Source organism: Mytilus galloprovincialis, chromosome 11 (genome assembly GCF_965363235.1).
Source record: "Mytilus galloprovincialis chromosome 11, xbMytGall1.hap1.1, whole genome shotgun sequence".
NCBI classification, from domain to species: Eukaryota; Metazoa; Mollusca; class Bivalvia; order Mytilida; family Mytilidae; genus Mytilus; species Mytilus galloprovincialis.
The window spans coordinates 673,853-691,863 of NC_134848.1; the positions used below are offsets into that span (position 1 = coordinate 673,853).

The 18,011-nt window shown below is 32.5% G+C and overlaps 2 protein-coding genes across 2 annotated transcripts in view; both read left to right on the forward strand.

Moving 5' to 3' along the window:
* The window catches only part of LOC143051488 (aldo-keto reductaseMSMEI_2347-like), a 260,937-nt gene that overhangs the window by 22,952 nt on the left and 219,974 nt on the right, over positions 1–18,011 (forward strand). The window lies entirely within an intron of this gene.
* On the forward strand, positions 1,045–11,430 carry LOC143050713 (BTB/POZ domain-containing protein 6-like). Its single transcript, XM_076223844.1, has 4 exons — positions 1,045–1,206; positions 2,380–2,437; positions 6,352–6,605; positions 10,228–11,430. Exons 2-4 carry the CDS (start codon positions 2,396–2,398, stop codon positions 11,294–11,296), a joined length of 1,365 nt encoding a protein of 454 aa, XP_076079959.1. The 5' UTR covers positions 1,045–1,206; positions 2,380–2,395; the 3' UTR covers positions 11,297–11,430.

The window sequence follows — 18,011 nt, forward strand, 5'->3', positions numbered from 1 at the left end:
ATGCCGTGAAGTACTTGTTATCTCTTTGTCAAAGTGTCGTCTGTGGAATGTATATTGACATACAGTTAAATGGTTTATAAATGTTATGTTCCGTTAAGAAACATTTTCAAAATATCATTTATTTAACGTAAATGTACCAAAATCATGCATTCAGTTTTAAAGATTTTCTTACGCATTTAACACCAGACTTCAGGGTAATCATAGACGGTTTGTTTTCCTAATTGTCATTGATCTCTTTATATGTATCTTAGCGTGTGTAGATGTTAAATCATCATGCATACACAATGTACTTTTATTTGTTAGCAATCTAATTCAACAGTTTTTGAATACCGTATGGGATCATGATCTAAATCATATATATAAATATTATAAATTGATTTCCAGTTCCTCGCATGTTAACTTTCCTCGTTGGCTTCATGATCATCGTACTGACCTTCGTTATTGAAATAAAGAAAATACTCTGATATTTCTCACAAGTAAGGTAACCATCAACTGTTATGATTCCAACACATTCCTGTGAAATCTGATTGTACAGAAATACGTGTATCCGTTAATGGTAATACCTAACATGTCTGAGTTCGTCCATTCACATCTGATACAAGTTACACACCTTTGTTTATTTACCCCGTGGTTGTATTTTAAATGTATTGTGATGATAACTACTGGTACAAAAACCTTTTGAATATTCCCCCGTGCTCATTTCTCAATGAGAAATAATTGATTTTATTTAAATAAACTGATTTTAAGATAAACCGATTGACTTTCTATAATAAACAGCGTTACATGACACTGGATATTTTACTGAGACATATACAATACAATAATTGCACTGATAACTATGTATTGAAAAGCGTCAAATTACATAGACTAAATAGCAAATTATGTGAATGGTTATCACAAGGATAATTGACAAAAACGAGTCGGGACAAACTGGGTACGTTATGTTTGTTTTTATTTTAGTTATATTATGAATAACCTTAAGATATTCGATATTAAAATGTTAAATATCCTCGATACTTAAAGAAAAGATCTTTTGGTGTAAATGCAGCTCAATTGTACAAAGTGAAAACAATTTAACAAAACTGTGAAGAATATGAGAACATGCATTAAATTGCAAAAATCCATTGCTAGTTCAATACGATATTAATACAATATTTCGTGTTTAAGTATCTGGAAACTTTGTACCCTTATATTAAAAACGTTCAGGTAAGGAAATGTTGTCTGTATTGTATAATGTTTCATAGATTGATAGTAATAATAAAAAAATGTTTCTTTGATTAGAGGATATCCAAAGAAGTCTTGTATGTAAGTTAAGACAATATTGCACGGAATTTTTTTTCATAAAAAGGGGGATATTAAACATTAATATTTTGACAATGGTATCATAAAAGTGTTTTATTTCATTGATAATACCAAACATACACTAGAAGGTTACAAGAGCGCAATTATTCGTAATGCATTTGCCAAAGGTTCCACTAGTGTTCCTTATTTTTTTCTTCGATGACTGCACAAACAGTGTTACAACCAAAAAAATGTATATTGTCATGTGGCAAAAATTGACTTAAATTAAGTTGAAAAAGATCGTCTATTTTTTCACTTAATCAAAAAGGCATATTTTTAATGGCTACGGCCTGCAAGAATGGAAGATATTTTCTATATTTTGTAAAATGTGAACAAGATTTTCGGCATTTCTTAAACATAATTGAATAAACTTTCGATTTCAAGTCATTTTAATTAAGTATCATCCAATCAGAAGCCGTACATGATTCTATTCTGAGTTCTTTAAAAAAAAACTTGTCGATAAAATGTAAACAAATAATTGCGCTCTTGTAACCAGAAGTGATTGACAGATCATAAACTTAACGAACGCTAACCATTCACACATATTTTTAGTTAATAGTATAAAATTTGAATGCTTCATTCTGGTGTACTATAATTGTTTAATATTTTATTTGATGCAGCATTTCATGGACAGTTTATCACAGTGAAATGTTTTACTGGAGAATATAGATTCCAAAATTACAAAAAAAAAGAACTTGAATCATCCTGCTTCTCCCTTAAGTGTTAGGTTTAGCTAGCTATACAATCAGGCTTAACCCATCATAAAATCATGAATGTGACAGTTGTTTTAACTGACGTTCCTTTGGATGATAAAGTTTTTAATAGATCTCCTCGTTTTGAAAGTTTTTGGGGTTTTTTTTTTTACATTTTAGCAGAAGGAAAGTTTTTCAACATTAAACTTTTTTCATTTTAATAAAAAAAAATCGTAGATAATGGAAACTTGGAATTGTCAAAGAGTCACAAAACGCCCGGAGAATTATTATCAAGCTTTTCCCAACATTTAATAATTTTCATTTAATGTATAAATTTCTTTTGTAGGCTTTACGAATCTGGGATGAATAAACAAAAAGTTGGAAGGAATAAGGCTCATCCTGAGGTGAATTTAAAGTATTTGAACCTTAGATGTTCTTTAAAAAAATCTTGTTATATTATTAGTAGTCATACCAAATATGTTAATGTCGTTTCCAGTAATTAATCTATTGATATTTGTTGTGCAACATAATTAAAGAATAACGACGGTATTCTAAGCCTTGTCCTTAAATATATATGCGTGAAACAAGTATAAAAAAAAATGTTTTTACAGAGATAAGGTGCATCTTTACTATTCAATATATATGTTTATTAAACACGACTGAAAAGTGAAAAATGTTCGCAAATTTCGTCATGATATCGACTTATTAAGTAATATATAACATGTAAAATTCTTTTCTATAGAAAATCTCGTAAACAGAATATGGCCTTGAATTTGGAACATTTGATACCTGCGAAAATCAACCGCTTTAAAGTTGATGACTTCTAAATATATTACGTAATATATGGCACATGTTATGATTCGATGATAGCTATAACGCTAACTGCGACTTGCTACTTTTTATAATTGTCCATCAAATTTAAGCTGTAAATTCATATCACAACCCTCTAAAGCATCGGTTATGGTTTCAACTCTCAAATTTATAAAAACATGATTATGGCGTTGACGAATTAAAAATGAATATTTTGTATACCTGTTTAGCAACAAACTTGATTTTTAATGTACTGTGGATTCGTTAATTTTCGTTGATATTATTAATTTTCGTGGTCCGGCGAAAACCTGCTTTTTGTGGATATTTGATTTCACGATTCACCTGTTTTAACGAAACCAATGACAATTTCTATCCAACGTTAATATAGATCTTACTCAGTTAGCAGTTTTGTTTATACATGAATTCTCAGTTTTGTTCCTGCTATGGAACGTTCCGGTTATTAAGAATTTAACTCTTTAATTAACTTTAATAAATATTTTGCTACACCCCACTACTGTTGCCAAGTAAAACTTGATAAAAAATCGAATATGTCTAAGGGTGGAACTCATATTAATTTAAGGTTTTATATTCGGTAATACGACTAATCCTTTGGATATCCACATCATTTTCTAACCTTGCGGCTACCAACTTATATGATACCTGTGTTTATTATGTATACATATGGGTCATGTGTGTCCGTTGAGCCATATGTATCATGTGTTCATTTAAATTTATATATATGAAATAGACGTCTAAAACGTAAAGTAACAAAAATACAGAACTCCGAGGAAAAAACCCACATCAAACGAATGGATAACAACTGTCATATTCTTGACCTGGTACATGCATTTTGTTGTGTAGAAAATGGTGGATTAAACCTGATTGTATAGCCAGCTAAATTACACTCTATCGGTATCCGAGAAGTTTCGTCAGTCGTACATAACAAATTTCAAGGAGAGGTCGTCTTCCCCTTGAAGGTATATAAAAATTACAAAAGATCAGATATGATTTTTCTTTAATTCTGTTAGCGAACATAAATCAGTTAATTGTACAATTTAAACTTTATGAAATACGATAAACAAAGGAAACAATTGAATGTATTTTAGTGAGGCCATTTAAGCGACAACTATAGGAACCGTTGATTCTATAAAAAGAAACCATGGTAGATGAATAGGTTGACGTCACGGCAATGTTTTACGTGACATAATATCCGGATGAAGACAGCATGTACTTTGTTATAGGTTGCACAAACATTGACGCTTTGTAATTAAATCAGCTGCAACTGGAGTCTAGCTTGTCTCAATTTGTCTTCAATTTTCTGTATGACAATCAAATTAAGATGTTTATAGACGAAATTTGACATCCTTTTTTTAGTCTTGTCAGGAAAATCCATTTACGCTTGCCTGTCTTTATACTCCAAAAGGGTTACTCCAGTTCAGCAGCGGCAACTTATCTTTGTGCCTTGAGCAATACACTATATACTGAGCAATTAACTGTAAAAATGAGGTCATGGTCATTCATTAATAATTCAATCATAAATCAATCACTGAACCATGAAAATTAGACATGTACACCTTACAATCAAGCCATGTGCCAAATTTAGTTACTATTGATTATAGTGTCTGATAAATCGACTTTACTACGAAAATGTTACCCTTTTCACTGATCAATGCAATGAAATGAGGTCTAGGTCAGATAAATCTGTCTGACAGGCATGAGGACCTTGCAAGGTATGCACATTCTAAATAATGGTAAATAAAGTTAGCCTAAATTTAGTGATTGTCTGACTTCTTTATATATCCAATGAATTTTTTCAGATGAAAGTGTATGGTTCAAGTTTTTCTAAATAAGATATTTTTGTCAACGGATCAAAGAACATATTTTGTCAAAATTTTATGAAAATTAAACGAGCCAAATTAATTTATTTAAGATGTTTGGAACCTCCTAAGTTATTACTTATGATTGCTTCGATATCTTTCAATATGAAAAAGTTGTCTCTATAATTATAATGATTTTAAAATACTAGTAAAAGAAAGAAAGAAAGAAAGAAATTAATTTATTTTATTTTATTTAGTTAATGTAATTATTTCAGCATTATGTATTTCTTATATACTTTTCGGGGATCTTATTTTATCATTAAACATATTAAAGTGTTCATATATATGTTGAACTCAGATCGATGTCCGGTCTCTTATCGACGTCAATTCCTCAAATCGACGTCACATTCTCAAATCGACGTCAAATATTTTTATCCTCTAATCGACTTCCAATGTGACATCATGTATTGCCAAAACCACGTTCGATTAATTTATCATGTAGTCAGCAATTCGGTGTTGACATGAATATCAATTATATTGTCATTTTTATAAATTTTCTGTTACAAAACTTTGATTTTTTCGAAAAACGAAGGATTTTCTTGTCCCAGGAATAGATTACCTTAGCCGTATTTGGCACAACTTTTTTGAGTTTTGGATCCTCAATGCTCTTCAACTTTGTACTTGTTTGGCTTTATAACTATTTTGATCTGAGCGTCACTGATGAGTCTTGTGGAGACGAAACACGCGTCCGGTGTATTAAATTATAATTCTGGTACCTTTGATAACTACAAAAATGTACTCTAACCGATGTCCAATATCAATATGTAATTTATTACTGTCCGTAAAGATGTACATGTATAAAACGTTGATTGAATATGAAACATCCAAATACGAAATAAAAGAGGAATTTGGGACTGATTGGTAGTGTTCTTATAACAACAGTTATACATACTTTCCATAATGAATATTCAACCCTGATAGAAGTTTATCCATTCGATGCACGTTGCCGTATGTCATCAATATTCATATTGAATTAAAATAGCAATAAAAAGACTCACGTCGATATATGACAACACGACAACCACCGTCATCTTATAACATACATGTATTTTTAAATTACCTTGATAGAATCTAATCCAAGTAATCTACGTTGTCGAATGTCAATCATATCAATATTCATAAATGACATGTGAGTATATGTCAATAAGAAAACAACACAACGACAAACAGAACGACATATAGATGGCAACATTTAGTCCTCAACAATGGACAAAACAAATATAAATAAGGCCGTTAGAATTCTAGTCTGAATTGTTTTACATTGTCATTTTGGGGCCTTTTATAGCTAACTATGCGGTATGGGCTTTGCTTATTGTTGAAGGCCGTACGGTGACCTATAGTTGTTCATTTCTGTGTCATTGTGGTCCCTTGTTGAGAATTGTCTCATTGGCAATCATACCACAACTTCTTTTTTATAAAGACGTAGCGCCAACTGTTTTGAGGGTATTATAAGTCGGACTCAGTTAGATGTCGATTAGGGAAGTCAAAAATTGGACGTCGATTAGAGGCGAATAAAAGTAACCGTCGATTTGTAATCTTATTTCATTGTGACGTCATATTTGGACGTCAATCTGAGTCTTACATATAAGAGTAGCATTATGTGTATAATCGTATCCCTCATATCACTACAGATGGATGTACAGTACTCAGCAGACTGGCGGGATAATAAACCTTTGCCTGAATGTATGATGTTTATGCTACAGAACGAAATTATGTGTGACGTCACACTCAGAGTAGGCCATGATAGAATACCTATTAAAGCACACAAGTATATGTTGTCAAGCCGAAGTGCCGTCTTCCATACCATGTTTGAGGGGTCTCTGCCAGAAAAAGGAGAAATAACAATACCTGATATTGAAGAAAATACCTTTCGAGATATTCTGAAGTGAGTATCTCCACAAAATGGTTGTCTTTAACAAAGCAGTAATTGTTCAATAGCAAAGAGATATTTCTTCATTTGACTTTTTTTTAAATTTGGAGTTCAGCCTAGAGACTCTGAAGAACCTTTGTCGATTACCTGTATCTAGCGTTGTTTTGGAAATCATGTAAAATAAAGTAAAAACCATAATTCATAGTATAAGATAGCCTGATAATGACTGTGGCCACGTTTGGTTTAATTTAACCCCGAAGGTAAATGAAAGCAGGTTAAATTTACTTCTTTGTAGTCTCATAATAGTTACTGAAGACCCTTATCATTATCTAAATTAGTTCTCAGGTTGTGACCATTTGAAGTTGGGGTTTTTTTTACAGTTTTTCCTTAGACTTCTATAGTAAACCCCGTTTGTTCTATTTTTAGCCATTGTGGTCATCTTGGTTGGATGACAGGGTCATCGGATACATTTTTCAATCAAGATGCCTTAAGTTTAATTCTATTTGGCCCAGTAGATTAAGAGAAGAAAATGTTTGAAAAGATAACAAAATTTACGAAAAATTGACTATAACATGTATAAATGGCAATAACTTCTTAAAGATTCCATTGACAATTTTGGTGAATTGTTTTATTTGTAGATCGTACTTTGCTGAACATTATTGGTGTTTACATTTATCTCTATTTTTAATAATGAACAAGATAATAACCAAAAACTGCAAAATATCTGTAAAGTACCAATTCAGGGTTAGCAACCCAACAACGGGTTTTCTGATTCGTCTGAAACTTTCAGGGCAGAAAGATCAAAACCTGATAAACATTTTTGTTTTCAATGCTTTTGTTTCAGAAATTTAAGCCCAAAACTGCATTTTACCCCTATGTTATGTTTTAGCCGTGTCGGCCATGTTTGTTGGCAGACAAGGTCATTGAATATACCTTTTTAAATAGAGACCCGAATGATAATTGTTGCGAAGATTGGATAAATGTGGCCTAGTGGTTTCAAAGGAGAACATTTTTTCTTAAAGTTTCTTAAAGTCAACGAACGAGGACGACGAAGACAGACGACGGACAACGGACGCCAAGTAATAACATAAAACTCTAGATTATAGCATCATTCTTAACCTGTTTTTACAACAAATGTCTAATATTAAAATCCAGTAGCTTAGATCTTTATTTGTGGTATAACACTGTTTTCATATCTAATTTCTTAGTTACAGCAGATTCCAACGAGTATGAAGCTATATGTACATGTAGATTCTTTTGTTAGCTTCTTTGTTAGCTCAACCATGAAATCATTATTAGGTAAGGTACAACAAGCCTTTGGGTGGAGTCCATAGTTAAGCAGAGAACCAATCAGAACTAGTGATAGAACATAAACATTGGAAAACTAGTTTTACAATTCAGTTTAAAAATTAGTTTTCAATCTAAATTAAATTTAGTGATAATTACAAGCTAATTCACAAGCATGTTGTAGGTTTGATTTGCAAATTTTATTTCAATCAATTGCTCATTGATCATGTTCATTTATAAATCCAGTTATGTGTATGCACTTTACAATGGTACAATCGATAAAAAAAAAACCTGTCATATCCCCATTACATATCTTTGCTTTTCATGTGTATTTTCTGGGAAGTGCTACAGAATGTGTAAACATTTATTTGGTGACATCTTATTATTTTAATCTCATCATGCTCATGTATTTTTTTGTTGTATTGTTTTGATTGATATGAACTGAAATTATGAACTATTGAAAGAATTCAAGCATAAATCAAACTTAAACTGATTGAAACTTTACATGTAAAATCTCATTCGAAATGGTTCCGTTCTATTCTCTGTGAATCGTGAAAGAATAAATGCATTTGTTGATTGTTTGCTTGATGTCCATTTGCAAATATTTCATGCATTTTCAGTACTACAAATTTGATCGAATTGTAATAGTTATAAAGTTTTGACACATACACATTTGTTTACAATACACCCGAACAGGTAAAAAAGATTGGGAGGTGTCCAAAAGTACATATGACCTGATCATTCAATCGAGGTCAGATTAAATCTAAATGAAGTAGAGACGGGAAAAAAAATCTTCGTGTCTGCATTATTCATTTAAAACTAAAAAGTAAGGTAATGTTTACTGACCAAGTGGATGTTCATAAACTCTGCAATATTTTCAATTCAAAACTGCAGTTGTTTGCTGGTTTGTTGGTTTTTTTTAAAACTAAATTAAAGGTCCACAACCGTGAATGATATTTAAGAATTGAATGCTGCTTTTTGTAAATTTATTGGGGTGTAAAAGCGTTGACCGAAGTACATTTTGTATGAAGCGCGGAAGCGCTTCATACTAAAAATGTGCGCACGGTCAACGCTTTTACAACCCTATAAAATTACAAAAGAAGCATTCAATACTTATAATTACATTTTTTTAGCTAGAATCATGAAAACACGATTTTTATCAAGTTTTCATTTAATTTACCTGTGCACTTTATTGTGGGACCTCGTGTCATCATGAATGATAAATGTTATTGTCTAATACAATTGTTTCAGGAATAGCTAGTGACGTGCAGTTAGCCAATCAGAATAACGTATTATAATGAAACATACATCTAATGTACTTATTAAGTAGTATGCTAATTGTTCTTTTCTGTGTCAATATAAAAGATTTTAGTTTTGAAAACTATGAAGAAAAGACACCTAGAGCATAACAAAGGTTATGCGTGGGAAATACACCAAAAAACACTAATCAACTAAACTGCCTATTCCCAGCGTAAATATTTAAATAAAACATAAAACGTTACTCCGCTTCTAATTTAATGTAATAAAAAGATTTTTAATTCAATCAAAGACTATAAGAAATGAATATTCATTGGCAAAGTTGTCTAGGTAACCCTGTTTGTATGAAACATACATATTATAAATAAGAAACAGGCTATCGATATGAGTGTTTTCATTGGATGATGAATCGGTGCTATGCTCCTCCAAATTTTAAGGTAATAATGATTTCATGGTTGAGCTAGCAAGGAAACTAACCAAAGAATCTACCTATAGCTTCATACTCGCTGTAAATAACTGAGCAAAATAAATATTTGCACGAATACTGTTTTGATTCCATGTATTAATCAAATTTACAGGATTTTATAATAGAGTTTTGGAACCTTAATCATACTGTTCTTTTTGTCTACTTTGCTCAATAGCCTAGAGATATTTTCCTCATTTGTTTTGTATCATAGCTTCTTGTGCAAATTGCTAATTTAGTGTACATTCCATTGTGATATTTCTTGATATATATTTTTTTTTTAAGTTTCAACTTTATGATCAGTTGTCGTCGGTTTCTGTCTGTCATATTTGGTTTTGTTCATTGTTTGGTAAGAAATCATGCCGTTTGTATTGTTTTACATTTAGCCATGCGACTTTCCTATTCAAATAATAATATTGTATTCTGTATCATAACGTCCACTCCATTTGGTCTACGGTAAATGTTGTATCATTGGCGATCATGCCATATCTCCTTATTCTTGTATAGCTGTCATCAAGATTATATATTAGATTAACTCCAATTTCTTTCAAATAACATCTATTTCCAACTTTCAATATGTTACACGTGTATGTGCCATGGAATACATCTGATTTAAATATTATCTTACAGATATATTTATTGCGATCAAATTACAATTACAAACGACAATGTGAAGGAGATATTGTATGCAGCTGATAAGTATATGTTAGCTGCAGTTAAGAGAGGATGCGAGACAGTTCTTAAACAAACGGCACAATCAGAGCATGCGACCAAGGCTTTACAAACCGCATACCAACACAATCTATCAGATCTTCAGCGGGAAAGCCTATGCTATATTGAGATTAATACAAAGGAATGTTTGCTCTCCGAATATGCATTAAGTCTTTCCAGGGATTGTTTACGGCTAATTTTGAATTCAGATTATCTCAACTGCACAGAAACAGACATCTGCCATTTTATCATAAAATGGGGTGAACATCAATGTACGCTTGCAAATTTAGAGCCTTCTGGTGGAAACATCCGCGACGTTCTGGGGAATAATTTGTACATGATTAGATTCCAAGATGTTGATATGAAATTGTTTTCAAAAAAGGTCGCTGTTTCTGGTTTACTTACAAATGACGAGACGGTATCCATTTATCAGTCACATTTCGGTGAAGAATCAAAAATCTTTTCTAACAGCAAAAGAATTCCCGTTACGCAACGAGAGACCTTTAAAGTCAATCGATATGAACAGATGAGCCAACCTATGTCAACAAGAGGAATACAATCTATAATTTTTCTCGCGGATACCGATATTTGGCTGAAAGGTGTACACATTTTTCTTCCTTACGTTGAACAATCCTACGGATATCATAATTCTACCGGAACTGTCAGTAACAACGTTGACATAAACATACAAATACTGAATGATTCAAATGAAGAAAAATATCGCCACGATGAACGAATGACCTATGGTCCAAATTACGATACAGTTATGGAAGTGAAGTTTTCTAAACCAATTCATATTAATTCTAGGAGGGATTACACAATTCAAATGAATGGGATGTTTAATCAAACTTATTATGGAATAAACTGTAAAGAATCTGTCACAGAACCCCAATCTGGGGTTACTTTACAGTTCAAGGACTCGTCAATTGGTGATAATGAAACAAACATTAGTACCGGACAATTTGCAGGACTATCATTTAGTGTTTAAGTTTGCTCATTTAGATATTTCAACCAACAGTTAAACATGAATAATTTATTGTTATCACCAGACCAGCACTTCTGTGTTGATATGAAATATTATTATATGGTCATATTTGAAAAAATATAACTGTTTTAAAAATCTATGTGCGAAATGAGATTTACTGCAGGAAACGAGTCAGAACTGATGAAGAAACACAAAATTTCGTTTTCTCTAAGATTGCCAAACATTTTTGTAATTATTGCATTATATAGAACATAATAGAATTGGTATTGGAAATTGAAATACAATCAAGCATCTTTTAAAGAAAGAATGATAGGAAACATTAATACATGTAATACAAAAAATTAACAATCGAGAAAGCACCTCCATTTTTTTTAATTATGTACTTAACCGCCTCGATCCTGTGAACTATGCTACAATCCGGGTAAGCTTATAGATCCTTTAAAGGGGCACTAGCTGTCAAATTCATGTTCACCGATTTTAATCAAATTCTCATATTTTATTTATAACAATGTAAAAACATTTATCCAAACTATTAAAAGTCTAAAATAAATAATAAACAGGGCACGAGCATGAAAATACGTAGCTTCGTTTCGTGTGTATTTTAGTCCTGACGCCATCTAATTAATTATCGAGTTGACCTCTAAAGTCATGCGATGACCTTATAAAAAAACTCATCATAGATACCAGGACTAAATTGTGTATATACACCAGACGCGCGTTTCGTCTACAAAAGACTCATCAGTGACGCTCGAATCCAAAAAAAGTTAAAAAGGCCAAATAAAGAACGAAGTTGAAGAGCATTGAGGACCAAAATTCATATAAAGGTTTTTCCAAATCCAGCTAAGGTAATCTTTGCCTGAGGTAGAAAAGCTTTAGTATTACAAAAATTCTAAATTTTGTAAACAGTTTATTTATAAATATAACCATATCAATGATAATTCATGACAGCATAAACAGTGCTGACTACTGGGCTGGTGATACCCTCGGATAAATAAATCTCCACCAGCAGTGGCATCGACCTAGGGGTTGTAAATAAACGCATCATAGATACCAGGACTAAATTTTGTATATCCGCCAGACGCGCGTTTCGTGTACAAAAGACTCATCAGTGACGCTTGAATCCAAAAAAGTTAAAAAGCCCAAATAAAGTACGATGTTGAAGAGCATTGAGGACCAAAATTCCTAAAAAAGTTTTGCCAAATCCAGCTAAGGTAATCTATGCCTGAGGCAGAAAAGCCTTAGTATTTCAAAAATTCTAAATTTTGTAAACAGTTAATTTATAAATAAAACCATATCAATGATAATTCATGTCAGCACAAAAAGTGCTGACTACTGGGCTGGTGATACACTCGGGGAAATAAATCTCCACCAGCAGTGGCATCGACCCAGTGTTTGTAAATAACTCATCATAGATACCATGACTAAATTTTGTATATAAGTCAGACGCGCGTTTCGTCTACAAAAGACTCATCAGTGACGCTCGAATCCAAAAAAGTTAAAAAGGCCAAAAAAAGTACGATGTTGAAGAGCATTGAGGACCAAAATTCCTAAAAAAGTTTTGCCAAATCCAGCTAAGGTAATCTTTGCCTGAGGTAGAAAAGCCTTAGTATTACAAAAGTTCTAAATTTTGTAACAGTTAATTTATAAATATAATCATATCAATGATAATTCATGTCAGCACAAAAAGTGCTGACTACTGGGCTGGTGATACCCTCGGGGAAATAAATCTCCACCAGCAGTGACATCGACCCAGTGGTTGTAAATAAACGCATCATAGATACCAGCACTAAATTTTGTATATGCGCAAGACGCGTGTTTCGTCTACAAAAGACTCATCAGTGACGCTTGAATCCAAAAAAGTTAAAAAGGCCAAAAAAAATACGATGTTGAAGAGCATTGAGGACCAAAATTCCTAAAAAAGTTTTGTCAAATCCAGCTAAGGTAATCTTTGCCTGAGGTAGAAAAGCCTTAGTATTACAAAAATTCTAAATTTTGTAACAGTTAATTTATAAATATAATCATATCAATGATAATTCATGTCAGCACAAAAAGTGCTGACTACTGGGCTGGTGATACCCTCGGGGAAATAAATCTCCACCAGCAGTAGCATCGACCCAGTGGTTGTAAATAAACGCATCATAGATACCAGCACTAAATTTTGTATATGCGCAAGACGCGCGTTTCGTCTACAAAAGACTCATCAGTGACGCTTGAATCCAAAAAAGTTAAAAAGGCCAAATAAAGTATGAAGTTAAAGAGCATTGAGGACCAAAATTCCTTAAATTTTTGCCAAATCCAGCTACGGTAATCTATGCCTGAGGCGATGTAAACATAAATATAAATATAAATAGATTAAGCAAACTCGTGCTGTTGGATTATTCTATGTCTATGTTATTTCATATTATAGATAAAAAATGGATGTTTATCATCGTTTTTACCTGTATAAGAATGATTTTTCGTGGATCGAATCAGTCAATTAAATGATTTATCTTTGTTTCACTTTCAATCTCGACATTCTTTTCCTTTAAATAATTTTACACATACAATTCACGTGTTATCCATCTCAAGCTAAGGGGCTAAATTGAAGTTCACATGAATACGGATTCAATGAGGTAGAATTATTGACTTGCAAGTGAATAATTCATAATCAATGTTTTTAGCTTATTTTGACAAAACCGAACCATATTGGCTGCCAAAAGCTAATTATTATTCCACTATTTGCATTTCATTATTGATTGAGCAAAAACAATGATATTAGATTTGTTATACATCTCGTAATTAGTGCCCCTTTAAATAGACTTTTTTTCTAAAAGGTTACATCGTACCACTTAAACACTGTTATCAAATCTTCGAATGTTATTTTATTATCAGTTTAAATATATTTATCACTATCATTAAAATAAAACCCAACACAAAATTATTAGAATGCACCTATACGGGGTTTCTTAGATTCAAGGCTTCTTCGTGTGCTTTTTGTTTTACATTCGGACCGCCTCGTTGTAGTATGCTCCCTTAAGAGTTATTGGGTCCAATGTCTTTATTAAGTTATAACCGCCTTGATGAAGCATACACTGTTGGATTTCGTAAGTTCAATGCTAATTAGGACAGCGTCATTGTAGCATGTCCCCTTCATGTAAATCCCGGGTTATATTCCTCTGTTACGTTAGGACCACCTCGTTGTAACATTCACTCCTGTGGAATTTCGTCGATCCATAGCTTCGTTCTACATTAGAATAGCCTCGTTGTAGCATGCTCCTTCAAGGGATAGCTCAGGTCTTATGTTTCTGTTACATGTACATTAGGGTCTCCTTGTTGTAACATACATCCCTGTGGAATTTCGTGTGTCAAAGGCTTATTTATACATTAGGACCACCTAGTTGTAGCTTGCTCCCTTAGGGGATATCTCGGGTTCAATGCTTCTATTTCTATAAGATCATCTCCTTGTAGCATGCTCCATGTGGGATTAATTCGACCCAGGGCTTTTTTTTTACATTCGGATTTATATGGCTAAAACACTACGTGACAGAAATACAGCACATATACCCGCAAGGACATTCATAACATAGAAACTAAACAAGTGTTATAATATATATATAGTCGACACAATATGCAAACCGCATAGCAATGCAAATTCACATTCAGTATAAACGTCATATTAGGGAATGTGGAAATGATGGTATTGAAAGGCGATTTTTTAATTATTGAACCTTTACAACAACTCCATGAGAGGTCCATATGTGGCCTTTTGCAAGAAAAGGATAAATGCCCCTATCCAATATACTCTCAGTTTCCACATTTTCCCGACATTCATCCCGGGTAGCAATTACATGTTGTATTAATTGTTTATTTGTTTTCACGAAATATTTTCTAATGGACTTAAATAAACGACCAGTCAATAGCGACAATCAGCATATAACTTTTTTTGTTTCTTTGCTTTTAAACATTGACATTCCTATTGACGCTCAAAAGTTGATTATTGTCAATATAAGGTATGGATTATCGCGCTTTCCACAACAAAATAAATAAATAAAATCTTCACCATCAATCAATCCAAGCAATGGCAAATTCGAGATTATATACATGAACCATAAATCATTTGAAACTACACAACGTTGTATTTGTTACAATGTTTTCTTTGCGTTTGTTTTTATTATTATTTGATTATCGTTTTCTGTCGGCTAAAACGCTCTCAGACACCTGGTGTCAAACATATTTCAACCCAATTGTTCCTTATGTAAGTGTTATCAAATATTTTGTCCTCACTAGCATATCAATATGACCTACGTAGCTTAAAAAGAACATATAGGTTTTTTTTCCCGTCACCGAATCAATATGTCTTCATGGCTAATATAATCATGATAATAGTATAAAAAGTAAGGAATTGGTCGCCGCCAACCAATCAATATGCGTGGTCAAATTGGCTAATATAGTATGTAAAGGTGTTTTACGATGCCAACTGGTCAATTTGGCCATCGTGGCTAATATATAGAAAAATTCAATGTTTTTGTTTCCAGTTAATCAGTCAATGTGGCCACTGTTGCTAATATACATGATAAAAGTGTTGTTGCCACCATTGCTAATCTAGAAAATAAAGGTGTTTGTCGCCCCCGAACAATCAATGTGGCCACTGTAGCTAATATATAACTTTAAGGGGGTTTTTTTCGCCGACAACAACAAAAATGTGACCACCGTACGTGGCTAATATAGAACATAAGGGGGCATTTAAGAAACTATACAGTCTACTCTCGTTATGTCGAAGTCAGCCGGACCAGAGAAATATTTCGAGATACACGTAGTTCGACTCAAACGAACACCGGAAGTTCGACAATCTAAGGGACACAACTCTTGCTTAGCTTGGTAAAGCTAAAATAAATCCGGGTGAATATGGCAAGGAGATCGATATTCTAGTATCAGATCGATGTATTTGTATGTCACAGTCTTTTATTATTATAATGACATAATTTTTACTTATTCAATTGTTTCAATTTAAAACAAATCCAATAGCTTTTCCAAGAGAGTAATTTCCAATCGATAGTTTCGTTATTCAGTTCGGTTTTCGCTGACAAAATTATTTATTCTCGGATACAAAAGATTTAAGAAAATTTTGATTTCTATTCATTTTGTTTTATCTCACTTTTTCTTTTAAAAAGAAAACATAAAAAGATTTAAGACGCCGTTTGAGTAGTTTATAGGTGATCATCAACGGAAGCCATAATCCTCACTTTATACACACCCAAGCTCATTAGTGTAAATAACAAATTAATTGTTTTGTAAACATTTTAAATACTGTTTCATGAACATTAACAATGTATCACTAATTATTTATCAAAATTCTATAAAAGATAATCTTAGGTAATCACTCATGGAAATAGCATGTCATAAATCAATACAGTGGTCAGTGACCGGAAATTTTATTACACGTGCATTGTCAGATTAACAATTCAATCCATTTAAATCCCGGAGGTCATGTTTTGACATATGTGTATTAGTTCGAGATAAAAAATGAATTTTGAATGTTTTTGTTAACCTTGGGACCGTAAATTTAGTTCGACTCAACCGAAATTTCGACTCATCCAATTTCGACTCATCAGGAGTCGAATTACATACCTTTGTATGGAATAAAGTTCGGGACCACGTGAAAACTTCGACTCATCCGAAATTTCGAGTCAACCGAGTTCGAGACAACGAGAGTTAACTGTATATTTGAAAACCCTGACATTGTCTTTGGCATTATCGTTTAAATAACATAAACTTTAGTCAACGTCAGGGCCGTTTATAGCTGACTATTTGATAAGGGTTTTGCCCATAGATGACCGTTCGGTGACCCATAGTTGTTAACATCTACGTCAATCTGGTAGATATGTTATTGGCAATCATATGCATTATCCTTATTTGTTTTAAACATATTCTGACATTCATAAAAAAATCTCATGGAAGTTATGATCGAACTTAACTGTTCATTGCTATAGAATTTATCAGATGAACTTCTGTTGGGGGTTATATTCCTTATATGTCGAGTTTTGAATAATTTGTTTGTTCGGGTTTTATTTTTTTTTCTCCTGACAACTATAACTGAAAGACAAAATTACTGTGCACAGCTAAAAAAAAAACACAGACTCCTGTACATGTCTTTGAACATGCGCATACAGAAAATGGCGGGATTAAACATGTGTGTGTGGGACCCTCACCTATCTTGGACTGTGATATAACAGCACACAATATAAGAACAAACTGTATGAAATCAGTATGAGCTTTTAGGTCAATAGTCTTACAAACTATCACAGATAAACTTAAAACAGTGAAAAGATTTAGCATTAAAATCTACACATAAACCTATTTGTATTTTATTCTGATGATATTACAATCAGTATTATAAAATAAAACAATAATTTAAGTAAAAAGATATTAAGTAGAAGCACAGCAGCAAGTATCACGTTGAAGATAAAGGAAATTACAGAAAGTCACTGTCCATATCATGTTGAGGTAATGACTTTAAATAAACCGTTATCAACATTCCACCATTGCTTAGGAGAAGTACCGGAAGTAGCCCAGTCCATAAATATTCAATGTAAATTTTAAGAGCTTTAGATATTATTTATAAGTTTGCATATCATTTAAATTTAACAGTTAAATTATGACGCACAGTGGAGTTTGGAGGATTGTTTAAGGGTGTTGACGGAATAACATACATGTATGTACTATTGTTTGTTTGTTGATC